At 49.0% G+C, this 26,854-nt stretch overlaps 1 protein-coding gene across 1 annotated transcript in view; it reads right to left on the reverse strand.

Moving 5' to 3' along the window:
• The window catches only part of CROCC2 (ciliary rootlet coiled-coil, rootletin family member 2), an 87,983-nt gene extending 63,005 nt beyond the window's left edge, over positions 1-24,978 (reverse strand). The window contains exons 1-6 of the mRNA XM_067539021.1: positions 24,538-24,978; positions 12,066-12,216; positions 11,132-11,277; positions 2,722-2,895; positions 1,877-1,960; positions 705-811 (exon numbers count right to left, since the gene is read on the reverse strand). Coding sequence (XP_067395122.1) covers positions 705-811; positions 1,877-1,960; positions 2,722-2,895; positions 11,132-11,277; positions 12,066-12,216; positions 24,538-24,591 — 716 coding nt within the window. The 5' untranslated portion in view covers positions 24,592-24,978. The remainder of the gene's footprint in view (positions 1-704; positions 812-1,876; positions 1,961-2,721; positions 2,896-11,131; positions 11,278-12,065; positions 12,217-24,537) is intronic.
• Positions 24,979-26,854: the final 1,876 nt, after the last annotated feature.

Consider the following 26,854-nt stretch of genomic DNA (forward strand, 5'->3'; position numbering starts at 1 on the left):
CACAGGCAGCTCTGGAAGGGATCCTGGGTGAAAACACACTGAAAGGCAGCCCCTGAGCAGGCTCCTAGCAGGAATACGTGCAGGACTGGCCCCCCCAGGCCTCCAAAACAGCCCCTATTTCAGCTCCTGTGTCCTGAGAATTAACCCTTTGATAGCTGGAGATTATAGAGCAGCCCGTGGCAGAAGGGGATCCTAGCAGATGCTGGCTGACAGAGCTGGGAGGAGACTCTTGTATGTGTGGGGACATTCTGAACAGTCTCCATGTGGCTCAGCTACCTGTGAGGGAGCCCTGATGGGCTGAGTCAGAAAGAGAAAACAGCCACCCCTCAGCCCCCTGCAGTGCAGAAGGAGGGCCAGTGTGTCTATCGGCACTGCAGAGAACTGCGCCAAGCTCAGAGTTTAGCAAAGAAATCCAAGGACCAAGCTGCACCACAGGCCCAGACTCTAAAATCTCAGACTGGAAAGAGGCTGCACTCTGGGATCCAAAATTACCGTTATGGGGACTGCTCATGGAATACAGAGCCTGTCGCCCCAGGTCACTGGGTCCAATCAGTCTCAGGCTAGGAGGGCGGCAGACAGTTACCATCAGATGGCAGCTGAGTAACACCCAGCTCTGTGCAATGCTCTAGTGTCCCCTCCTTTGCACAAGGGATAACAAGGGCCCACGCTCACAGGTGCTCCCTGGACACAGCCACCGCCCTCACCTCTGCTGCTCCTCCTCCAGGAGGATAAGGGTGTTCTCCAGGCCTGCGCTGTGGCCATGCTCTGAGCAGTGCAGGCGGGATTCTGTGGACTCCAGCCGAGTCTGCAGCTGGGAGAGAGGAGTGACAGATCAACAGGGCAAGGAGAGTAATGAGGATGCGGAGTGGCTCCTAGGGGACAGACAGACACACACACCCCGTCAAATGGGGAAGAACCACCAGCTGTTACAACCAGAGACCTTCCAGGGGGCAGAGAACTCTAGTTCTGGCCCTGATGCAGCCGGGGCCGTGCTGGCGGCCACTGGGCCACTTTGGATAGCCTGCTACCTAATTTCCAGGGAGGCAGAGACATTTATTTAAGGTCTTTTCTTCCCAAAGCTGTATCCAGAGTCCATTCCAGATAAATGCAGCGGGCCAGATTCTCAGCTTGTGTAAAGAGACATACCTCTATTGAAATCAGTGAAGCTAATTTATACCAGGTGAGGACCTGCTCCAGAAACTCCTGACTGGACTCTGAGGCTCCCACAATGTCCCAGGGACCTAAGGCTGTAACGCTGCCTGTGTACCTGGGGGACCTGACCATATTTTTCAGAGTCCTTGTGTTCCACTAGTCTCCACACCAGGCTGTTCTCTCTTTCCTTCCTCCCGAACACCTGGAGAAATCTGAGAAAGGCCCAGTCCTGAGCAGCCCCTTGGACAATGGTGTGATGAGGCCCAGAGCAGTGACTGGGCTCTCTGTGCTCTCTCCTCAGCAGGTAGCAATCCCCTTTTCTTGCAGATCTCAAAAAAAGGCATAGTGCCTTGTGGTTTTTAAACTGCAGTGAAATCCCATTATCACCTATCCTACTCTGCATTGATCTGAGGGGCTTGGGCTATCTACTCAAAGGGGGTGTTACAAATTGAAGAGACCAGGTGGCAGTGGGAGTCAGGTGTCACACCACCACACAGAACCTTTTCAGTTATATTCACTTTCACTCACAGCAAAATGCACAAAGGGGAATCTGCAACAGCTATTTTGTTAGGTGAGGCTGACTGCCAGAAGGACACTGAAACCACACACACAAGGCATGATGGAATACTCCTATGCAAATTTATTGTGAAGTTCTGCATAAAGCCATTGCATGATTCCTCATATCATTTCTGTGCATTGCCAGGACACTACATGCTTTACTGACCATCTGTTTCTGATGCTCGGATTCAGATGCTTTCTCTAGCAGCTGCTGCTCCAGCTCCCTGCATCTTTTCTTGTATTGCAGTACCTAGGCCAAGTAGCAGAAAGGGGAGATGGCAGGGAGGGGGGAGAGTATGAAAGATTTAGGAAATGAGAAGGAAAACAGAAAGAGAAAAGAGGATGAGAGAAGCGTGGATTGGGATGATTAGTTGGAGCATTATTATGAGCACTCAGGGTAAAATGATCAAAAGCGCCTAGATCACCCATTGGTTCATAATACTTAGTTTGCTTACTGATGACAAAGGGCCCAATTTAACTCCCACTAACATCAATGGGAGTCTTTCCACTGACTTCAGTGAGTCTTGGAGCAGGCCCTTAATGAAATCGGATAGGAGAGGCAGCTTAATGCGATATAGCGCACAGGGGGCCAAGCAAACTCCGTCTCGGAAGGAAGTGTTTTCTTCCTACAAGCACAGCAGCAGGGGGCCAGGTTGCCCAGAGGTGCACCAGAGGGGGAGGAGGGTGGCTCAGAAGTGCAGTGGCGGGTGCCCAGAGGTAAGGCTGCCTTGTTCATAACACTAGCAGAAATGAAGGGCTCACTGCATGTCCCTTCCTGCTCCAGTTGGGGGCAGACATCAGCACTTTGCCTGACCTGGCTATGTCACAGCTCTGAGCAGACTGAGCTTAGCGCTCAAGGCACTAGTTCCCCCAGGGGTGTGAATTGGGGCACTTCACAGCTGCAATACAGCTGTTCCCATTCACACCAGATACCCAGTCAGTTTCTTCTGCGCCCCCTTCTTGCTACCTTGCTTTGCCCATGGAGAGTCTGGAACGGGTGCAGGCACCCACCTTGTTCTGGAGCCTCTGGACCAGTTGAGCCTGACGCTGCTGCCCCTCCTGATAGGCCTGCAGCTTGCACCTGTATGCCTTCTCGTCGTCCTCGAACCGCCGCCTCAGCTCCACGAGCAACAGGCTGCCCTCCTCCTCCCGCTGGGCTGCTTCCACCCGCAGCGCCTTCTCCAGCTGGAAAAGCAGAGACCCCGCGGAAGCTGAGCTCTGCTCTGCTCTTGGCAGGCCAGCAGCACACGGGTAGACACTGCATGTGAGTGCAAATACCAACCCCCAAGGGGGCAGCAGGGGCTGGGAGGAAACAGCCATGCAATGCAGGCCTGGTCCCTAGCACAGATAGCCATGCACTTCAGTACTGAGTCTTAGTGCTTTGATTCAAGGAGCTCCCCAGTGCCTCAGACACAGCACAGGTCTCCCCTCCTTGGCGCAAGACAGGCGACTTCCTTTGTAGTGCCTCTTCTCTACCTGCTACAGAGCTCTGGGGGGAGGATTCCCCTGTGCAACTGGCTGGTGGCCTTGCAGGCTCCATTTAATGCTCTGGCTGAACCCTGCCAGGGTCTAACGCACCTCCCAACTCCCACTCCCTGATCTTCTGCAGCATGTGAAACGGCCAAACGCTCCCCTCCCCTCCCCTGGCCCTCCAGCAACAGTGCTCCAGGAACTCCCATTTGCAGGAGCTGGAGAACAGCTTCTTTACAGCTGGTCTTTGCTGAGGATGAGGGTATCACCTAGGGGCTGTAGATGATTGCCAGGAATTCAGCCAGAGGCAGGCAGTGCTGTAAATTCAGGGGACTGCAATAGCCTGAAATCATACCAGTAATAATAATCATTCTTAGCCTGGCTGTGGTGCATCTCATCTGGAGAGCTCCAAGATGGGATAGCACCACTATCCCCATTCCACAGGCAGAACCATGCGAACTTAAGGGACTTGCCTAAAGCTACCCACCAAGTCACCGACAGAGCTGAGCTCAGAACCCAGGTCTCCTGACAACTCTCCTGCTCAGATCCCTCATCCCATTCCAACCTTAGAAAATCTGTGCATCTGCCCATACAACCAGGGCCTCTGGGAGGCAGGAGCCGAGCTGGGGTAATTTTTTTTTTTTACCATAGAGCAAGTGATTAAAAAAAAAAAAAACATTATGCAAGACCCTTTTGTGCAGATCATAATCCTAATACTCCAAACTTTCCAAACAAGCAACATGGAGCAAATAGCAGCAATTTCCTGAAACACCCAGCCTCCCGCCAGCTAGCCTCCTGCAACAGCTGAATTTGATGATAGGTGTGATAAAAGCTGCATGCTGGGGCATTTCATGGAATGATTTATGACTTTGGGGAACCTAGAAAGGTAAGGAGGTCCATTTAGAACCACTTAAGTACTTAAAGCCCCTTCTGTATTTGCTATGGGGGTATTCCACACATTAAGGCCCCAAACCTGCAAACAATTTCCCACAACACTTTGCACATGGGAGGAGTCCCACTAAATGCAATGGGACCACTCACAGGCAGAAAGGTACTTCATGTGCTAAAGGGTGCATCTTCACTGCAGAGTTAGCCCAGCCCAGCACTGCAGGCCATCTGCACCCAGCCCAGCCATGAGCAGCCATGTTGCAAAGCCAGACCCCAGTTACTTACTAGGTCCTTGCTGGTGCTTGGCTCTTCCGGTTGTCACTAGGACTGCTGGGGCACATCTCAAGGTTCTTAGGATTGTGCTGAGCTGAGCAGCTCTGTGATTCCTTCTGAGTGAATTGTGGGAGAACCTGTCTGTCCTACGGGCCATGCAGAGGAATGGTGGGAAGACACTGGAGGACTATCAGCACACTAAGGGATTTAGCCTGTGTCCTCACTGCAAAGTGGATGGCTACCTACCAGCCCAGATGAAAACAGCACTCAGGCTCCAACACAACCTAGCCAGGCGGGGCAGGCTGGGCTAAAAGCACCACAACACTTGGGTGACAGGTTTGTGTGTGTGGAAAGGAGCAGGGTGGGGGCAAACCCCAGCCAACCCTGCAGTGAAGACAGTGTGTGTAGTGGTGTGCATCCTGCTGTATGGACATGGAGATTATGATTGATGCATTGTTTATTCATTATTATGATGATTATTCTTGTAACACCCAGGAGCCCCAGTCATGGCCCAGGGCCCCCTTGTGCCAGGTGTTCTACAAACAAGGAACAAAAAGACAGTCCCTCCCCCAAGAGCTGACAAGTGAAGTAGGTCTAAGAGAAAAGAGAGGGCTACAGACAGACAAACAGCTGGAGGAGCAGAAAGACACACACAATCCTGCTCTAATATAACATAGCCACACACTCGTCTTTTAATTTGTTTTCACGCTGCTGCAGGTCACCTTGAATAGCAGTGTCTGTGTCTTTCCTCGCTGGGCGGTACAGGTCTGATCTTGTCTGCGTGCAGTGTGCTTTGCAGTGCCGAGTCTGACTCACAAGACGTAATAACCCAATTATAAGGTTCTCTTGGCTTCTATTTCCACTGAACCTTATTATAAACATCCTCCCTCCCTCCTTTGATGACACTCCCCTCCTGCCTCGCCCCGGGGACCGGGCTCCCAGATGGACTGAGACATTTATCATCACACAGAGAACAGGCCATGGGAAAGGAGCAGTTTTGCCTTCTGTGAAATTGGATTTAACTTGGTGGTGGTGGGTGTGGAGAAAAGCCCTCCCACTTCTCGATATTCACAGAGAGCACCGTGAATTAGCTGGGCTTCTGGCAGAGTTGGGGCAGGAGAACTGGGCCCTTTAGCTGTGACCCTGGCAGACCACGTTCCAGCTCATGTCAAGGTCTCCATGTCCCAGCTGAACGCTGACAGACATGTAGCTGTGGAGACCTCTGTTAGTGCGGTTAAAATAGGGACTCGAATGATAAGAAGGTGTTTAGTGTTTGGACTTTACTGAATGCTGGTGACTTGCTGTGTGCATTAATCTCACCTATCCAGTCTGTATCCCATATTGTAAGGTCATATTTGAGTGTTTGCACTGTAAGCTTCTATGACTGAGCAAATCACAGGAGAGAGACATCTCTCTTTGAAGTCTGTTTTTGAAGTTTTTTTTGTAGAAGTATGGCAACTTTCAAGTCAGTGACAGAGTGTCCTGGGAGACTGAAGTGTTCTCCGACTGGTTTATGGATGTTGTTATTTTTTATATCTGATTTGTGTCCATTTATTCTTTTGCGTAGTGACAGTCCGGTTTGGCCAATGTACATGGCAGAGGGGCATTGCTTCAAAGAGAAACTGCTGAGCTAGAAATCATCTGCAAACTTGACACAATCAAACTGGGTCTGAATCGGGACTTGGAATGGTTATCTCATTACAAGAAGTAATTGTCACTGTTCACACATTCTCACCTTCTAATCAATGATTGTGAATAGGCCTCAACTACTCTAACTGCTTTTGTCTACTTTCCCCATTGTTATTACTTACTCTTGGATATGTATATATATACCTCCTATCTGATTTCTATTCCTTACATCTGAGGAAGTGGGTTACAGCCCACGAAAGCTTATGCCTGCAGAAATTAAATTTGTTAGTCTTTAAAGTGCTACAGGACTCTCGTTGTTTTTGCTTTATACAGACTAACACGGCTACCCCTCTGGAACTTTTCTTATTATCTTATCCTAGTTGTTAAATCTTTAGATAGCTTATTATAGCATTGGCTGTAAGTATTGTCTTGGGTGTGAGATCTAAAGTGCAACTGACCTGGGGTAAGTGACTGGTCCTTTGGGACTGGGAGTAACCTGAACATTGCTGTGATTCTTGGTGTAAGGGACCATCCATCACAAAGGTAGGCTCAGCTGAGTGGCTAGATAGATGGGCATATCCCAGGGGACTATCTGTCAGTCCATGTTAAGTCTGCTATAGTGTCTGAGGAGTTTACAATTGATAACTGGTTGATGAAATCACCAGTACAGAGCTCACCACCAATTTGGGGTTTGCAGATGTGCCGACTCTTGTGAATTGACTGCAAGAGATGCGATTTTTAACTAAAATTAAACCTCACTCATAATCTCATGCTAGAACTCTCAAATGGATTTTTCCCCCCTCCTTCTCATTTCCCCAGGGTTTCCCTTCCTGCTCTGGTCCCTGCTGCTGCTTTTGACCAGGGGCAAGGCACAGTTCAGATTCCATCATCTTCCCTTGCATCTCCCAATCCTGAGTGAGGGCTCCCTGCCGGAGAGCAGCAGGATATGAGGCAATGGAAGGGTCACAAAAGGTGAAGGACATTCATAGACTATTCATAGACTATTGGGGGAAGTGAGTGAGTCTTTATGGTTCCTCCATTGTCCCTCCCATAAACAGTGGCAGGGACCATATCGGAGAGACTAGTGATTTTTACACACTGGTACAAAATGTCCAGCACGGAGCTGTATAAACTTTGGCAGCTATGGGAACAGGTGACTGCCATAGAATCATAGATTAGGGTTGGAAGGGAGCTCAGGAGATCATTTAGTCCAACCCCCTGCTTAAAGCAGGACTAACCCCAACTAAATCATCCCAGCCAGGGCTTTGTCAAGCCACTAGACCTAAAAAACCTCTAAAAATGGAGTCCCACCACCTTCCTAGATGGCCTGGGAGGGCAAGAAATAGGGAGTGGTGCTTGCAAGCCCCGCTCCATTGTTAGGTAAAGGTAAGAGCTCTTTGCATTATTGTGAGAGCTCCTGCAGCAGGAGCCAAAATCCTTGTCCTTCCCATCAATATGCAAGAGTAGGCAGCACTGTGCTAGTTCCACCTGCACCGGGAGCTGGGAGAGGGAGATCAAAAATCAGAAGATGGACTAAAAAAAGATTTAATCTTCAATAAGAATCTCATGCTTTTTAGGCTAATCTCATGATTTTGTGGGGTCTGACATGATTTTTGAACTGTTGGGGTTGGCAATACTGGGCTTGTGCCCTGGTTCTTAACAGTCTGCCCTGAGGCTGGCACTCATGCTCTTACCTTGCTGCAGGACAGCTTGATGCTCCTGCCTCTTTGATAGTCATGGAGAACACCGTGCATTGGCAGGTCTAAGAACTGGCAGAACTGGGGCAGGGGAATTGGCCCATAATAAACCATCGTTTCAGAATTCTTGCTTGAAGATGATTTATGTGCAGAGCTGATGAAAGCAAGGGGCTGATAGCGCTAGCTAGAAGCAGGCATCGCGCAGGCAAGTGCTGTGCTAGCTGCTCCCCAGGCACAGTTCGGCCAATGACTCTCCACCCAGAGGCGGAGTGCCTCTATTGGTTCCCAGGTGTAGGTCCCCACATGGCTCCGCTAAGACACTTCAGTGTTAAGTGACAGGGAATATGTGCTTGACTCTGCGCTAGACTAACACAAGGGGTCAGACAGTTTCATCAGCCTCACCTAGAGGGGACACGCAGCTCTCAGGGCAGTGATTATAACCCCTGGGTACTGAATGGGTCTAACTGCTGAGTATGGTGGCATTCTTCTCGATAGGGCCTGCTGGGTGCTTTGCTTCAGGCCTCAGGAAACTTCATGCTTGGGGTATGAAACAAAAAACTATTGAGCAACGTTGCAACGGAGCCCACATCCCTGCAGGAAAGGGGCGGGGGGGGGCTTTCTTAAACAGCATGTCCTGTGGGGGAGACAGACTGACACAGAAGGGTCTGGGCTCTGCTTGGAGAAGGTATCTTGGTTCTGCTTTGGCCTTGTGACTGAAAAGGGAAGCCAGTCATAGCAAGGAGCGAAGCCTAAGGTTAGATGAGACTAAACGTGCATGTAGTCTGGTTGCTGTCCCGTGCTTTGTTCCAACATCTATATCACACCCTTTGTTGAAGGATGGCTGTTGGAAACACAGGTGCCCAGGTCCCAGCTGGCCCTGCAGTGGGATAAGCAGCTGGTACCATGCACAGGGTGGTGTCACTGCTTGCTGGTCTCCAAGTGGGAGAATGGCAGGACTGCACCCGAGACAGGTAAGGGCAAGAAGCCGAACACTGAAGCAGGGCCCTCAGAGAGAGCAGAAAGGGGGCAAGGGTGCGGCTAGCCCCATAACCAACACAGTGCCACTGAACTACTATTGAGTATGTGTATTATCAGTCTTCAGCTGAGATCCGTCCGCACTGTGCTAGGCACTGCACATACACGTGGCGAGAGAGTCTCTGCCCTGCACAGCCGACAGTCTCGAGAGACGAGACAGAATGGAAGGCGTCTCATCCCCACTGTACAGGATGAGGTCCAGGGAGATGAAGTGACTTGCCAAAGGTCACACAGGGAGTCTGTGGCAGAGCTGGGAATTGAACCCAAGTCTCCCGGCTCCTCGTCCAGAGCCTCAAGCACAAGCCGCTCGGTTTTCCCTGAGCTGTAAGCGATGCCTGTCCTGCAGGGTAAATTCCCTTCAACAACACTGAGTTCCTGCAAGAAAGACTCCGCCTTCTGGCAGGACAGCTAGAACAGTCAGGCTGTAGGGTGGCAGCAGACAGACAGAGAGCCTAGGACAGTGGGTTTGGATGCTTCGCTCCCCCCAGCTCCTCTGAAGATCCCAGCTGGCTCCTGAGTAGCAGCCAAGAAGTTGTGAGCCAAAGAGTGAACAGAAAAAAGGTCCCCAGCTCCTCTCCTCCTGACACCTTCTCTCCCATTAGCGTCCTGCACCATCCCCACCAGCTCCATCCCCACAGCCAGCCAGCAGCAGAGTCTAGTCCAAGGGGTCTGTTTGGGTAGCTGTCCAGAGGGGACGGCTCCAGGCCAGTGGCTCCATGTCTAACAGGTCAGGTTTGTGGGGAGGGGAATAGGGATTGTTTGGAGTTACACTTATTTCTGCTTTTTTGGTGGGAATCTTTATCTGGCAAAGAATGTCACAGCGCCCTGAGAGCAGGGATTGCAGCATGGAGCTACTCCTCACAGGGAGGGGTAGGAGAGCTCTGCGTAGGGCTAGCTGCACCTGCGTGCCCCAGAAAGTGGCCAGCAGCTTGCAAAAACTGGGCTATTATCCCTCCCGCTTCGGCAAGCCTGGGGAGACACCAGTGGGCCATGCCTGAAAGTAGCAACTCCCCAACCTTTGCACATCACTTTGTGGTTCCTGGAAGTTCCCCAAACTTTCCCCTTTGCAGTGGGGAGAGAGAGGCCTTTGCTGCCATGGAACGTGGTTAGATGGTTTCCAATACAGCTGCTCTTCCTTTCCATCTCTTACCCCCCACCAGCTGGGGAGCCCGCTCCACTCAGCTGCAGCCAAGAGATAGAGGAATGGAAAGCAGGTCCCAGGAACGTCATGAGAACAGCCCTCTGTCCTCCCTGTGTGTTTCTGGGGAGCACTGTGCCTGCGGGAAGAAGACGGCTCTGGGGGTGGGTTAATTGCATAAAGGGTCTCTTGAAAAGGAGAGCTCACAGAGGGCGTTTCCCTGGTCTAGCCCCAACATCCTCAAACCACAGGCCCTGTGGAGGAAACGCAAGGTTGTGGGAGTTAAAGACAACCAATTGCCAGAGGTGAATTAAGTGTCCCAATAAGCCCCAAAGGACACGGCGAGCTCCCACACAGCAAAGGTGCAACCCCATTTTGTTGAGGACCCAACCACAGAGTTGGGATGCTATTAGTTGGACAGCAGCTTGATGCAGAGTTTACGGGATGACGTTCTCTGGTGTGAGCTATGCAGGAGCTAGGACTAGCTGACCACAGCTAGCTGGCCCTTCTGGCCTTCAATTCTGCCACAGCATCCCAGTCAGTGCAAGGGCTCTTTGATAAAAGTCCACTCCTGCTATTGTCTTATTCTGATTGCACTTCCAGAATATCAGTAGCCACCAAAAGCCCTAAAAATCACTTCCTCGGCCCTAAAATCTATCCAAGAGTTTTTCCCATCTTACCAGCAGCTATACTTCCTGCCACCAGCCAGCCCTCCTCCGGGGGAGGAGTGGCTGCCTCCATTACTCTCAGCATTACAGAATACCTTTCTGCCAGGATAAGAGAGATGATAAATTTCCATATAGAGCTAGAAAAACTAGTCTTAGGAAATCAGGCCAATTGCACAGATTTCTTTCTCGAGTTTTTCCTCTCCATCCCTCCCCTATCCCAACTGCAGCTAGAATTACTGTGCCAGGTGGGTGCTGACATAGACATGAACTGACTGATCATTGTGCACTGAAAGAACTGGGAAGAAATCATCCTACTGGAGGCTCCAGAGGGGGGTGTGGCCAATGGGTAGTTTAAATATAGGAGCTGGGTGTGACCTTCAGCTGCTGTGTGTCAGTTTAACTCCACTGGCTTCTGATTTACCCCTGCTCAGGATCTCCCCCAATGCTTTGCGTACCCACGATGAATTCCACATTTCCTTCCTGTTTGTTTCTTAGTGACTGTCCATCAGCTTTCATGAAATGCCAGGTCAAAAGGGGCACCCATCCGAGAAACCAGCTGGCCAACCTGGCAGAGATTGTGCCACGCCCAAAGGGATTCAGATGGATTGAAGCCCAGAGCTCACCCTCTCGCTGATGGCATGGTGCTTGCTCGCCAACTCATCCTTCTCTGCTCGGGTGTGTGCCAGCAAGTCCTCGAGGCGCGAGAGCTCCTTTTGCAGCATACGGTTTTCTTCTTGCATGTTGAGTGGAGAGGTTGTTTCCCATGGAGCTGGAAGGAGCAAGAAAGGTGGATTAGCGGTGTGAGAAGGTCCAGGCCACATCCCAGCTAGCTGTGGAATCAGCCTTCATGGCAGAAAATAATGGCCTTGTGATTAAGCTACTGAACTGGGAATCAGAAGATCTGGGGTCACAGACTGCACATGCACCCTTGGGAGAGTTACTTAATCTCTCTTTGCCTCAGTTTCTCATCTGTAAAATGGGGATAAGAATCCTTCCTTTCTCTATTTAGACTGTAAGCTCTTTGAAGCAGGAGCTGGGTGTACAGCACCTACCTCAATGGGGCTCTGATCTGAGCTGGGGGCCTCTCAGTGTGACAGTATATAAATATTACCATGGTAATGGATACCTGCTCCCTTTTTACAGGGAAGGGCAGGTTTGCTGTCACTCTCCTGTGTCACATGTTGCTGACAATCAGGTACAAAGTCGATCCTGTGTCTCTTCCAGCACTGCCACAAACCACCTAAAACACTTCCCTCGTTTTTTCCACACACTCAGAATAAACTGACTGGTTACTCTGACCTGGGATGGTGAGAGTTAAATTCAGTTTACTTATTTAATGTTTAAAGCATTCCTCTGCAGGCTCCAGGGGGCAGGTTTGGGTCATTTAAAAATACCCAGATCTTTCCAGCTAGCTGAATGGACCCCTTAACAATCCGTCCCACCCACCAGCCCCATTGCTCCCACTCAATCCATTCCCCACAGCAGGGCTGACTTTCCTGCAGGCCTTCTCGGAGCTGAGACGTACACTCACAACCCGCTTCCTGGCCCATCCTGTACCTTGGGATGACTCCTCCGCCAGGCTCTCCGTGATGATCTGCCGTATCCTGGCTGGGACCGGGGTGGGCGTGGCTTGGTTCCCCTCTCCCCGTACCGTCAGTGTCTTGTCCTCCTTGCTGGCCTCTGGGCTCAGGACCGTGTCCTCTAGTTTCTGAAACATAGCTGGACGTTACCCTTGGCTAAACCCTCGTCAGGCACTCATGCACTCGGAGTAGATACCAACCAAACCAGAGTGCAGGAGACTGGCAGAGCCCATCCCGCTGTCGCTGGATGTGAGCATGCCCTGGCTGGAGCAGAAAAACACGCACCTGTCCCATGCCCTCCGCTATCCCCATAGGTAGCGCTTCAGGAGGCTACGTTTTCCAGGTGACTCCAGCCCAGCTGCCTGCTTCCAGAACAGGCCTGCCCCTGCAGTCCTGGCATGGCCCAGCCACCCCCCTCCCCCAGCGCAGGACCACGAGTCTGGAGAGGAGGGGTTTCCCATCAATGTAGTCAATCCACTCCCTGAGAGGTGGTAGCTAGGTCAACGGAAGAAACCTGCCATTGATTTAGCTGTGCCTACCTTGGGGCGTCAGGTCAACCTAACTTCGGCGCTAAGGGCGCAAAATTTGTCACTGCCCTGCGCCAAGTAGCTAGATCAATCGAATTTTTAAGTGTAGACTGGGCCTCAACCCTTGTCTTCACTGCTAACAAAGGTGTTTTTACCTCAGGTAACTAATGCATGTGAGCTATTCTGAGGGAAAAAGCCCGGTGAAGACCGTGCACAGTAGCAATAGTTGTACTGTGAGGTAAACTAGGCAAAGCCAACCCCGGGCGAAGGTATAGGGCTGACCTCAGCGGGTTACCTCAGGGTAAAACTGAAGAGCCTGATGTTCACTGTGTTTTTCCCTCAGGGTAGCTCCCACCTTTAGTTACCCTGAGGTAAAAAATACTAGAGCTGGTTGGGAATTTTCCAACAAAACATATTTTTTTTGCCAGGGGGGAGTGAAGGGAGGTGTGTAAAAAATGTTGATTAATCAAAACCAAAACTTTTGGCAGGAAAGGGTCAGTTTCAACCAATTTCTCCACTTGAAAAAGTTTTGAAAAAATAAAGTTTTGGAATTGTTAAACCATTTTGTTTTGACACATTCAACATAGAAAATTCCAGTTTTCCAATTCGAAAAGAGTTGTGTTTCAAAATGTAAGGTAATCATAGTTTAAAAAAAAATTAAACTGGTAATTAAAATTGTCAAAAATCAAAATGAAATATTTCAAAATTATTGAAGCAAAACATTGTGATTGATCCAAACCAACATTTTTAACAGATTTTCAGTTCACAACGATTTTCAAGATTTCTATTTTCTGTACTGAGTTGGGATGGGAAATTTTATTTGATATATTGATATTTTTGCGGGGCAGGAAAGTCCCAGCTGGGGTTGCCCTTGCCTGGGTAACCACACAGTAAAACTACAATCCCTGGTCTTCACTGTGTTTGTACCCCAGGACAGCTCAAGTGCCTTAGTTATCCTGAGGTAAAATACACCTTCTGGAGCAGTGAAGACAAGGCCTCAGGACTGTGCAGTGCAGAGGACTGGCTTGTTCAAGAACACAAGCAACCTCCCTTGTGGTGGTGCTGGACCATCATGAGAAGATTTGCAAGATCAGGGCCTGTATATTAAACATGTAAAATTTGGACAGTGTTATAAACATTAAAGAGTAATTAATGTTGTGCCTTTGCTGGGATTCCCTCTCTCAGCAAAACCAGACAGGCTGTCTGAGTCTCAGGCTACTGAGCGGGTTTGTGAGGTGTTTCCATCTCCAAATCAAGAGATGCTACAGCATTGGAGAATTGGGAAGTCCACCCTTCCCATGCAGTATCATTCACTTCCAGGCTTGGTAGTTCTTGGAATCTTACAAAAAGTGGAAACACATATCAGTTGCTAAGGAGAAGTACAAGGAATAGCACAAGCATGTACGGAGAAAATAAAAAAGACTTAGATCATCTCTACACAAGCAAATATGTTGGCAAAACTTCTGTTGCTCAGGGGTGTGAAAAAACACACCCCGAGCAACATAAGATTTGCAGGTATAAGCGCTTGTGTGCACAGTGCAATGTTGGCAGGAGAAGCTTCCCTGCTGACAGCCACCGCCACTCATTGAGCTGGTTTTATTATGTCGACGGGAGAGCTCTCTCCCATCGGCACAATGTGGCTACACAAGGCCTCTTACAGTGGCGCAGGTGTATCAGAAGAGCTGTGCCGCTGTCAGCTTGTAAGTGTAGACATGACCTGAGGCACAAAATGAGTTACACTTAGCAAGGGACATGCAAAGCAATGAGAAGAGGTTCTCTAAATATATTAGGAGCAAGAGAAAGATGAAGAAAAGTGAAGGTCCTCTACTCAGCAGGAAAGGAGAACCGGTAACTGATGACATCAAGAAGGTGGAGGTGTTTAATGCCTATTTTGCTTCAGTCTTCCAAAAAAAGATTAATGGCAACCAGATATTCAACCCAATTAATATTAACAACAAGAAGGAAGGAACACAAGCCAAAATAAGGAAAGAACAGATAAGTTAGATGTATTCAAGCCGGGAGGGCCTGATGAAATTCATCCTAGGATACTTAAGGAGCTAACTGACAAAATTTTGGAACCGTTAACAATTATCTTTGAGAACTCATGGAGGACAAGTGATATCCCACAGGACTGGAGAAGGGCAAACATAGCACCTATCTTTAAAAAAAGGTAACAAAGAGGATCCGGGGAATTATAGACCAGTCATCTTAACTTTAATATCTGGAAAGATACTGGAACAAATTATTAAACAATCATTTGTAAGCACCTAGAGGATAACAGGGTTATAAGAAATAGCCAGCATGGATTTGTCAAGAACAAATCATGCAAAACCAACCTAATTTCCTTCTTTGACAGTGTTACTGGCCTTATGGTTGGAAGCTGTAAACATGATGTGTCTTCATAGAATCATAGAGTTAGAAGGGACCTCAGGAGGTCATCTAGTCCAACCTCCTGCTCAAAGCAGGACTAACCTCAGCTAAATAATCCCAGCGAGGGTTTTGTCAAGTCACAGTTTAAAAACCTCTAAAGATGGCGATTCCACCACCTCTCTAGGTAATCCATTCCAGTGCTTCATCACGCTCCTAGTAAAAAACTTTTTCCCAATGTCCAACCTAGATCTCCCCCACTGCAATTTGAGACCATTGCTTCTTGTTCTGTCATCTGCCACCACTGAGAACAGCCTAGCTCCATCCTCCTGGAACCCCCTTTCAGGTAGTTAAAGGCTGCTATCAAATCTCCCCTCATTCTTCTCTTCTGCAGTCTTGATTTTAGTAAGGCTTTTGACACAGTCCCACATGACATTCTCATAAGCAAACTATGGAAATATGGTCTAGATTAAATTACTATACACTGGGTGAACAGACTGTACCCAAAGAGTAGTTATCAATGATTCGTTGTCAATCTGGGAGGACGCATCTAGTGGGATCCCACACGGGTCAGTTCTTGGTCCGGTACTATTTAACATTTTCATTAATGACTTGGGTAATGTAGTAGACAGTATGCTTATACAATCTGCAGATGACATCAGGATGGGAGGGGTTGCAAGCACTTTGTATGGCAGAATCAGAATTCAAAACAACCTTGACAAATTGGAGAATTGGTCTGAATTCAACAAGATGAAATTCAATATAGATAAGTGGCAAAGTACTACACTTAGGAAGGAAAGCGCCATGTTCTGCTCTCAGTTGCGCTAGCATCAAAAACCAGAGTGACTCTGCTGTAGTCACCTCAGGATTTACACCCAAGTTCCCAAGAGCAGAATCTTGTGCTTGAAAGATAATTCCCTTATTGTCTTCCACCACCTTAAAAATCCTGCCAGTAGACAAGACCTCAGAGGGAATTTCACAGTCACAGGGTATTATAAAACAAAGGGTACTGCTCCATGCACAGCTATAGACTGGGGACTGACGAGCTAGGCAGCAGTTCTGCAGAAAAGGACCTGGGGGTTACAGTGGATAAAAAGCTGGATATGAGTCAGCAGTGTGCCCTGGTTGTCAAGAAGGCTAATAGCATATTGGGCTGCATTAGGAGATGCATTGCCAGCAGGTCACGGGAAGTGATTATTCCCCTCTATTCAGCATTGGTGAGGCCGCATTTAGAATATTGTGTCCAGTTTTGGGCCCCCCACTACAAAAAGGATGCGGACAAGTTGGAGAGAGTCCAGCGGAGGGCAACAAAAATGATTAGGGGGCTGGAGCACAGGACTTATGAGGAGAGGCTGAGGGAACTGGCTTGTTTAGTCTGCAAAAGAGAAGAATGAGGGGAGATTTGATAGCGGCCTTTAACTACCTGAAAGGGGGTTCCAGGGAGGATGGGGCTAGGCTGTTCTCGGTGGTGGCAGATGACAGAACAAGGAGCAACGGTCTCAAGTTGCAGGGCGGGAGGTCTAGGTTGGACATTAGGAAAAAGTTTTTCACTAGGCGGGTGGTGAAGCACTGGAATGGGTTACCTAGGGAGGTGGTGGAATCTCCATCCTTAGAGGTTTTTAAGCTGAGGGTTGACAAAGCCCTGGCTGGGATGATATAGCTGAGGTTAGTCCTGCTTTGAGCAGGGGGTTGGACTAGATGACCTCCTGAGGTCCCTTCCAACTCTAATATTCTATGATTCTATGATTCCAGTGACGCTGCTGGGCCTGCACACAGCCCTGGGACAAGGGAAGGCCTTGTACTAATCTTCAGCCAATCCTGTGGCTGAGCTAAAAATGGCTCTCACTACCAGAGAAAGCCTTTTCAGGACTGGGGTGGCAGGAAGAGGAGGCCTCCAAGGAGGTCACCATCAAGCCCCAGAATTGTTAAGTAGCTTCTTTGCGCTTCTAAAGGCTACAAACCCAGCAGCAATGGACCGTGAGACTGCCCATGCAGCCCTGCTGCTAGACACCCCTCTTCCCCGGTAGGACCCCCCTCTCTACGCCTTCCGGGCAGCACAGTCCCACGAGCCTGTAGAACTAAGTTTGCCAAATGGCATTTGATGGTGTGGCCATTTCTCTCGCTGATATTGAGCTCAGGCCACCAGACCGATCTCACTCAGATCGGCTGAACTGAGCTCTGATCCAAAGGGAGGAAGACCAGTGCTTGTACCTACTACGTTATAGGGATCCCCATGTCTCCCTCTGACCCAGCCCTCAGATCAGCCCTTCCTCCCCTTCAACAGCATCCTGTGACTGAGAAGTGCTCAAGGAATTGCTACAAAATGAGAGGAAACTTCCTCAAAAGGGAAAGGCCATCTAGTCATCAATTCCAAGGCCAGGAGGGACCACTGATCCCCTGCATAGCACAGGCCAGAGAACTTCCCCCAGATAATTCCTAGAGCAGAGCTTTTAGAAAAATAGCCCATCTGGATTTAGAAATTGCCAGTGATGGAGAATCCATCACAGCCCTTGGTAAATGATTCCAAGGGCTAATTACCATCACCATTACAAATGTGCACCTTATTTCCGGTCTGAATTTGTCTAGCTTCAGCTTCCAGCCACTGTGTCCTGTTATATCTTTGTCTGCTAGTCCGAAGCACCCATTATCGTGTATTTGTTCCCCATGTAGGTACTTAAAGGCTGTGATCAAGTCACCCCTTAACTTCTCTTTGTTAAGCAAAATAGACTGAGCTCCTCGCATCTGTCACTGTAAGGTGGGTTTTTTCACCCTTTAATCATTCTTGTGATTCTTCTCTGAACCATCTCCAATATATCACTTCCTGTTTGAATTGTGGGCACCAGCACTGGACACAGGGTCCCAGCAGCAGTCACCCCACTGTCAAATGCAGAGGTAAAATAGCCTCTCTGCTCTGACTCCTCGAGATTCCCCTGGTTATGCATCTCAGGATCGCATTAGCCCATTTGGCCATAGCTGGGAGCTCATGTTCAGTTGATTATCCACCGCTACCCGCAAATATAAATCTGTGCTAAAACGGGGGCATGAAACTGTAGCAATTGTGCCCCTAGAGGCTGAAATGGAAGCAGGACAAATCCACCCTCCCGTAGTTCGAGCACTTCACTCATTCCTCAGCAGCAGTAGCTGCTTGTTCTAACTAACAGCTAGGGACCCACACAACATGAGGGGAACCAGATGGACTAAGGCCCCAATTCTGGAAACAGTTGAGCACATGCCTGAAATAGAAATAGACTCCCTAGGAGTCAAGGAGCTATTCAGAAGAGTCAAGTTCTGTACATGCTTCCATGTTTGCAGGATCAGGGCCTAACTGGCTGTTCAAGGGAAACAGTTAAACTGACTCTGCAAGTTCTGTTAAAGGCACAGAGCAATCCAACTGGGAAAGATGGAGAGAAATATTGGTTTGCCCCCTAATCTCCTACAGTTCTGGGCCTCTGAGGTGTTGTTTATAACAACAGTAGGTAAAAAATGTGCAGAGAGCAGTGTGAATTTTAAGCTGATGCTGTCCCTTTAACAACAACCCCATTCCTCCTCCACCCACTCCTTGCTGTTCTGGGGTTTCCCCTTTTACACACAGATGCCACATGTTAGCAGGGAAACTGCAAGGCACACAAAAACTTGAGTCATTTATAACTTTCAGGCCACCTCTTAGCATCAGAATTGATGCAAATGCTTTGGCACTGGCTGGGTAATGGATTCCAGCTGGAGCATAGAAGTTGCAGTGCAGTGAACGGGACCGAAGGAAACCAACTCCCATTGGAGCTGGGGATTTCAACACAGCTGGAGTAGCCACGGGTGCAGTATCTGAATGGTGCTGGCTCTGCCTGATGCTGTCTTTTTCCCTTTGTTAGGGTGAATCACAGAAGGAGAGATGGACAAAAACTAGCAGATCAATAAGTCCTCGTCTCTGCACACACAGGAAATGGGGCCCTGATAGTGGATGTGTCCTGTGCTGAGCTGATGCTGTACATATCTCAGTCAGCAGGGCCAAGGGCAAGCGAGGTCACTGTCACATCATTATTGCCATTGCACTTAAAGCAGGCTGAAGTACAGTGACCCTCACTAATGTGAAGGGGGCTTGCTATGGCAGGGAAAGGCATCAGTGTCCTAAACCAGCAGTGCAGGATAGCAAATGCTCAGCCCCATCCTGCCAGGAGCCGAGCATCTTCTAGGGGTTGATCTCGCTGCCAGCTGAGATTGTGCAGCACATAGCAACTTATAGAACTGGACCCTCTGCATCACAAAGCCCCGTTGTACCTCCTTCCTCTCCTAGGAGGTTGTAAAGGGTTAAGTATGACCCAAAACTGCCTCAGCTGGCAGGGCTGATGCCTCCTTTTCTCAGATATGGCCCTTCCCTTGCCTCAGATATCCATGGCTTACTTACCTCTAGGCTCGACTCTGACAATGAGCTCTGCTTGGCTCTACCCACCAAAGCCCCTCCAAAAGTTGGCTTGGGGCAGAATTCAGCCCTTCTCCTTTTGAAGGAGGCCGGCAGCTTGATTGGCTCCAGCCCAGGAGATTCCCAAATGAAATTCAAAGGGCAGGGCCCTAAATGGCTGTGGCCCCTAAAAGACTGATTCTCCATATCCTACACACCGTGCAACCTATGCTCATCCAGATGCAGGATCTAAGCATCCAGTGTTCAAGGCGATGGGTGGGGATTTCTCAGCTGTGAGCCCAGGAATTTACTTCCACCAGGAATTTGTCTTAACTTGAATTTTGGTCACTTTTAGATAGAGTTTCATCTCTTTGCCCAGGTTTTCCACTGAATGCAAACTATCAAATTCTCAGATGACTGGCCAAGTCACTTCTCTACTGGCCAGATTCACTCCAGGGGGTGAACAGAGATCCCAGAATTTATAGGCCAGGAGTCCAAAGAGACCTAAATTCCTCTCACTGTTAAAAAGACCCAACTGCCTAGAACACAGGGATGCTCTGGAGTTTCAGAAACAGGGCAGGGGGTGTTTTATTTAAAAAGACAATATAAAGATCAGGATCTGAGGGGAATGTTGCCAATGGTTTAGTCTTTTGCGAGACTCCTGCGTGTTGCTCTGGCGATCCTGGTGAGTTTCAGTGCTCTAAAGAGGCCTGACCAGCAGCAGTGTGTGTGAGTGGGGCACTGCTGTGCTATTGACAATGGGTGACAGAATTGTAGTACCACCAGTAACCACGTGAAAACGACAGAGCTGACTCTGAGTGGGGGACAGAACAATCCCCTGGAGCAAGATGGAGCTACCTAAGGACAGCGATCCTTTATGCAGGGGGAGTGTTACACTGTTAGGGGGCTGCACAGTTGTAGTCCTGCAAATCTATATGCTGATATGGACCCCTTGCTAGCATGGATTCCCACTGACTTCAACGAGACTCTAGGTGGGCAAAGGGGCCTGGGATACCACATGTATTAGCAGCCAGGGCCACAACCAGCAACACAAGAACAAGATTCCTCTTCACCTCTTGGTGCAGATAAGTAGGGATTCTATTTCAAAACCCCTGAGCTTGATTCCAGGTTTTCAAAGAAACTGCAGCTTGCCCCACAAAATGCAGGGCTCCAGTTGGCTGTGACAGTGGTTGTAAGAGCCACACACAAACGTTTCATTTTTAATTATATTTATTCAGTTTAAATCAGCTGCTGGGAACATTTTTAAAAACTATCTGGCCCTGGATTGATCTGTAAAAAATGTTTTTGATGGATCCTAGAGATCATCTGTCCCTGGTGGGGGCAAATTAGCAGCATCCAGCCGAGACAAGCTGAGAAATCCCTCCCTTCGGTTTTTGGCAGAATTTTAGCCCCTCCAGCACATCACTGCCCTGGTCACCCTTAGAGCCTAGAGCTCAGCTGGGTGCTCCCAGCTCCTCTTGAATCCTGTTTCCCGGGGCATCTTTTCCCTTCCTCCTGCTGAGATCTTGCTGCCCTCTAGCGGCCGTTGGATGTGATGACAGCTCTAAAGAATACCCACCCCCAATTCTGCAGCTTTTCGTTATTTTGACATAAATCTCTGTGTCCATTACACTGAGATTTCATTTCTTGGATGCTATAAGCCAAATGTTTATGCAAAAAGCATTCAAAGGGCTTGCAGGATCATGGAAGCGAAGTCTCAGTACAGGACCCGAGACATGCATAGATTATAGGATAAACATCTGCATTTATTTAGCTTACCTCACAGAACAGATCAGCTCAGCATAAAATTTCACAACCACAAAGCGGTGTCTGCCTCACACAGATGAGTACTGGCACCGTCCATTTTGGTATCCTAGCAACCCACCACCATATGGCACCCGGGCTGCTAGGCACCAACATCCCAGCATCCGCCGTCAAGCCAAACACACCTGAGGTAGCACCAGACCCTGTATTTGCAGCCAAACCATTTAACAAGAGCCAAAACCAACATGGCAAGTTGGAGCTGGAAAATGTAGCAGGTGAAGGTAGCAGTTACTAGGAACAGCAACATCTATACTGCCTACAGCAATTAACGAGACAGGGGTCTGACCTGTGGGTCACATGGCCGCAGGGGATGGTGGACTGCGGGGGAAGAAAGCCCGAGCTTTTACTTGTCTGTCAGAGGGGAGGAGCTGCTGTGGCTCAGACTCTTCTCCGCATCTGTGCCCATTTAGGCAAATTTTCCCCAATGACTGCCCAGATGGTATTCCAGCCAGTGCCATTTCCATGGGCTTTCTGCCAACCCACAGCACGTGCAAGGAGGGATGTTTCCGACCAGATGGAGTGAGACTCACTGAAACATGCAGAAAATCCTCCTTCGTAAGAGGAAGAGGCTTTTAAAATGGCCTCAAAACAACCATAAAGTGAGGGCCTCCCTCTAGGCAAGTGAGAGCTGGTACATCTCCATCTCCTCAGCTGCGGAAATTCAAATTGTTCCCTGGCTCCAGTTCCTCTGCAGAGCCCCAGACCCCACAAACAAGCCTCATTGTGGCATCTTAAACCCAAGTTAGGTGGAAGGGGCGCCCAAGTCATGTAGCAGAGCCCCAGCATTATGTGTTCCACCCCCTCTCCCCAGCCCTCTCATTGTCTGTGCTCCCTACCCCAGTCCACCATAGGGGTCTTGGTGTTATTTTGACGTTACATTTGTTTTATTTTCTGCTGTCCTAAGCTGCTAAATATTTGCTGTGCTACTCATAAGAATGGCCCTAATGGGTCAGACCAATGGTCCATCAAGCCCAGTATTCTGTCTCCCAACAGTGGCCAATGTCAAGTGCGTCAGAGGGAATGAACAAAACAGGTAATCGTCAAGTGATCCATCCTGTCAGCCATTCCCAGCCTCTGGCAAAAAGCAATCCCTGCCTATCCTGGCTAACAGCCATTGATGGACCTGTCCTCCATGAACTTATCTAGTTCTTTTTTGAACCCCGTTATACTCTTGGCCTTCACAACCTCCTTTGGCAAGGATTTCCACAAGTTGACTGTGTGTGTGTGAAGAAATACTTCCTTTTGTTCATTTTAAACCTGCTGCCTATTAATTTCATTTAGTGACCCCTAGTTCCTATGTTAGGAGAAGGAGTAAATAACACTTCCTTCTTTACTTTCTCTACACCACTCATGTTTTTATAGATCTTTCATATCCTCCCTTAGTTGTCTCTTTTCCAAGCTGATAAATCCCAGTTTTATTAATCTCTCTCATATGGATGCTTTTCCATACCCTAATCATTTTAATTGTCCTTTTCTGTATCTTTCCCAATTCCAATATATCTTTTTTGAGATGGGGCAACCAGATCTGCGCATAGTATTCAAGATGTGGGCATATCATGGATTTATAGGATATTTTCTGTCTTATTAACTATCCTTTTGATTCTTAACATTCTGTTAGCTTTTTTGACTGCCGCTGCACATTGAGTGGATGTTTTCAGAGAACTATCCACAGTGACTCCAATATCTCTTTCTTGAGGGGTAACAGCTAATTTAGATCCCTTCATTTTATATGTATAGTTGGGATTATGTTTTCCAATGTGCATTACTTTGCATTTATCAGCATTGAAGTTCATCTGCCATTTTGTTGCCTAGTCACCCAGTTTTGTGAGAGCTCTTTGTAACTCCTCGCAGACTGCTTTGGACTTAACTATCTTGAGTAGTTTCGTATCATCTGCAAATTTTGCCACCTCACTGTTTACCCCCTTTTCCAGATCATTTATGAATATGTTGAACAGTACTGGTCCCACCACAGACCTGTGGGGGACACCGCTATTTACCTCTCTCCATTCTGAAAACTGGCTATTTATTCCTATCCCTTGTTTCCTATCTTTTAACCAGTTACTGATCCAGGAGAGGACCTTCCCTCTTATCTCATGACCACATACTTTGTTTAAGAGCTTTTGGTGAAGCACCTTGTCAAAGGCTTTCTGAAAATCTAGGCGCACTATGTCCACTGGATCACCCTTGTCCACATGCTTGTTGACCCCCTCAAAGAATTCTAGTAGATTGGTGAAGCATGATTTCTCTTTACAAAAGCCATGTTGACTCTTCCCCAATAAATTGTATTCATCTATGTGTCTGATAATTCTGTTCTTTACTATATTTTCAACCAATTTGCCCAGTACTGAAGTTACACTTACCAGCCTGAAATTGCTGGGATCAACTGTGGACTCTTTTTAAAAAATTGGCATCACATTAGCTATCCTACAGTCCAGGCCCGCCAACAGCAATTCCAGGCCACAGGGCAGAACAGTCTCCTAGGAAGGGATGGCTGAGGTCCGAGTGGGCTTCCCCTGGAAGTTTTAATTTATTTATTATGCACCGTACAGGTTTGTGGGTGGCTGAGGAGGTAGCAGATATCGCCTCCTCAGCTGCTTGGGAACATGCATGGCGCATAACAAACAAGCTCGGCTCAGGGAGGGGCGGAGAGCACACCCGGAGAGGGCCTCAGGGGGGAAGGTGGGTGTGTGGAGGAGAGGAGGATACGTATCTATCCTCCCATCCGCCCAGGCCCTTTCAAATCTCTGGGCCCCTCGGCAAATGTCCTCTTTGCCCCCAGTTGGCAGGCCTGCTCCAGTCATCTCGCACAGAGGCTGATTTAAATGATAGGTTACATACCACAGTTAGCAGTTCTGCAATTTCACATTTGAGTACCTTCAAAACTCTTGGGTGGATACTATCTGGTCCTGGTGACTTATTACCCTGTAATGTATCAATTTGTTCCAAAACCTCCTCCCACACCTCAGTGTGGGACAGTTCCTCAGATCTGTCACCTAAAAAGAGTCTAGCTGGTCCTCCCAGCTAGAATGCTATGCTTCAGGACTCAAATCACAGCTCAGCTGAGGGAGGGGGATTGATTTAACTCTTCACCCCTATCTCCAACCTCATCTTTGCAGCACTTTGGGAAATGGGGTTGATTTAACTCTCTTCCCCAGCCCTGTCTCCACAGTTTGGGGGGGAGGGGGGATGGGCAGGATGGATTTAATTCTTTTTTCCCCTGCCTGGCCATGATCATTGTAGCACACAGGAGAATAGTCTTGCTTTAACCCTTTCCTGCCCACACTGGTCTCTGCAAAGGAAAGAAGATTAAAGTAGAGGTTGAGGAGCCACTCACTGACCTGGATCGCAGCCTCCAGCCTCAGTCCTGGCTTCTTGTCATCCCACTCACTCATTGCTCAAAGTCAGGGGTCCGGGACCAAGCAGGACAAACCCACATGCGCACAGGTTTTCTAACCTCTGTGCAACACCTGGTAATGCAACACACAGGCAGGGCTCGGAGTGGCCCATAGGGGGGCCTCAGGCCTGGAGAAATGGGGAGAAAGGTGGTCCTGAGGAGATGGTGGATCTCAGACCTGGGGGGAGCTGGTAAAGGGGTCTCAGATCCAGGGGATCGGGGCCCTGGGTGGAAGAAGGGTGTCCCAGGCCTGGAGTATAGGATTCCTGGGGTCCCAGGCCTGAGAATAGGGGTTTCATGGGGTGGAGGTGTCCGAGGTCCGGAGGATGGGGGTCCCGGGGCGCCTCAGGCTCAGGCCCGGCGCCGCCACTGGCCGCCGCTCCGGATCCGCGGCTGTATCCCTGGAGCTGAGCGGAAGCGGTGCGCGGCAGGCCCCGGCAGTGGTTGCTGCGGAAACGGGGACGCCGAGGGCCCGGAGTTGCCATGGAAATAGAACGCGGGCCCGGGGTTGCCATAGGGACCAAAGGACGCGGCGCGGCCAGGGCAGTCTCCTGGAAGTTCGGGGACGCCCGGGCCAGGAGGCGGGGGAAGCAGAGGATTTCCTCGCCCCGGCCCCGCCCCGGCCCTCCGAGAGCAAAGCAGGCCTGCGGGGAGCCGCCTCTTGCTATTGGGGTCCCCTCACTTCAGCCCTCATCAGCATTGATCACCGCTCATTAATATGCACCCGGCTGCACTGATATTCATTAACTCACTAATATTCAGTCATTAGCACACTATTAATTACTATTCACAAATATTAATGCTGATCATTTTTAATTAGCACACAGTTGTATTGCGCATATTTGATCACCCATTACTCTTGACATTTCATTAATATCTATAGAAATTCTTTAATAGTTATTAATAGCCAGAGATGGGGAAGGGGGATCCTTACCAATAGGTCAGCTGTAAAAGCCGTGTGTTCTTTGGAGGAGCAGTGCCAGATCCATCCTGAGCAGCCCCAGGCAGAGGGAAAGCACATTTCAACCTAATACAATAACTCTCACCCAGTCCTGGGATTTATCTGCTGTCTCCTCCGGCCCAGGTGCCAACCTTTGGCCTCAGATGTAGTCTGAGCTATGGTTGTCACCACCATGGTCATCAACAGAGTGCATCCACAATTCATCCACTAATGGCACACCAACCAGTCTCCTCCCCTAGGACTGAGACCCTTATGTCTTTGCTCTAAAGACCTATTGTTCCTCCATATCAGGGGAGGAGATCCCAATCGGCCATGTCCACCCTTCCGGTTCAGGGTGAAAACCACATTGTATGCACCTGCTAGCTTTCCCCTCACATTGGGGGTCGGATAAGCCACCCAGTAAGGCTATGTCTACACTGCAATTAAAAACCTGCAGCTGGGCCAGTGCCAGCTGACTTGAGCTTGCCGGGCTTGTGCTAAGGGGCTGTTTGATTGTGTGTAGACATTCAGGCTCGGGTTGGAACCCAGCTCTAAGACCCTGAGAGGTGGGAGGGTCCCAGAGCTCAGGCTGTACCAGAAACCCAAACCACTACACTGCAATTAAACAGCCCCTTAACCCAAGCCCCAGGATGCCGCTCTGGCCCTGTGCCAGCTGGGGGTATCTAACTGTAGTGTAGTCATATCCTAAATATAGGCCAGAGATGCTCTTTTATCACATTCACTCTCCACATACTTTCCAGAGACCCAAGAGGATCCCAATACACTTGAGAGGGTGGGTTCCTAACTTCTGTTCCTCTAGGACTGAGATAGGAACCGGTATGGATCAGACTTAGGCCCTGCTTGGTAGCCTTCCTTCTCAGCAGCACACAAGGGCCAGCCGCTCCTCACCTTCAGTCAGCTCTTTCAGTTCTACCATGGCATGGCTTGAGGAATCAAGGGCTAGACAGTAAATCTCCAGCTCATCTGCCCACTCAGCCTTTATTGTACCTGCATCTCTTTCCGCAAGACTCCTCATTCAGTCTCTGTGCATCATAAATATGCGATAATCATGATCTCTGGGATTTCACTGCTGTGAGATTAACCGCAGCTACTGATTGCACTTCTCCTAGCCCACAGTTATTCACGGGCTGGCTCTCTTATGAACCTCACTTCCACAGGAGCAATATCCACTGGAGTTTCCAAAGAGGAGAATAAATTTATTTCCTATACTCAACTTTCACCCTTTCCTCTCCATTTTCTCATCTATAAATAGATGTAAAATTCTTATACAAAATATAGGCAGTATCTGTTATTATAAATT

Source organism: Emydura macquarii, unplaced genomic scaffold, assembly GCF_026122565.2.
Source record: "Emydura macquarii macquarii isolate MOO-44397 ecotype Brisbane River unplaced genomic scaffold, CSIRO-AGI_Emac_v2 contig_499, whole genome shotgun sequence".
Lineage (NCBI taxonomy): Eukaryota > Metazoa > Chordata > Testudines > Chelidae > Emydura > Emydura macquarii.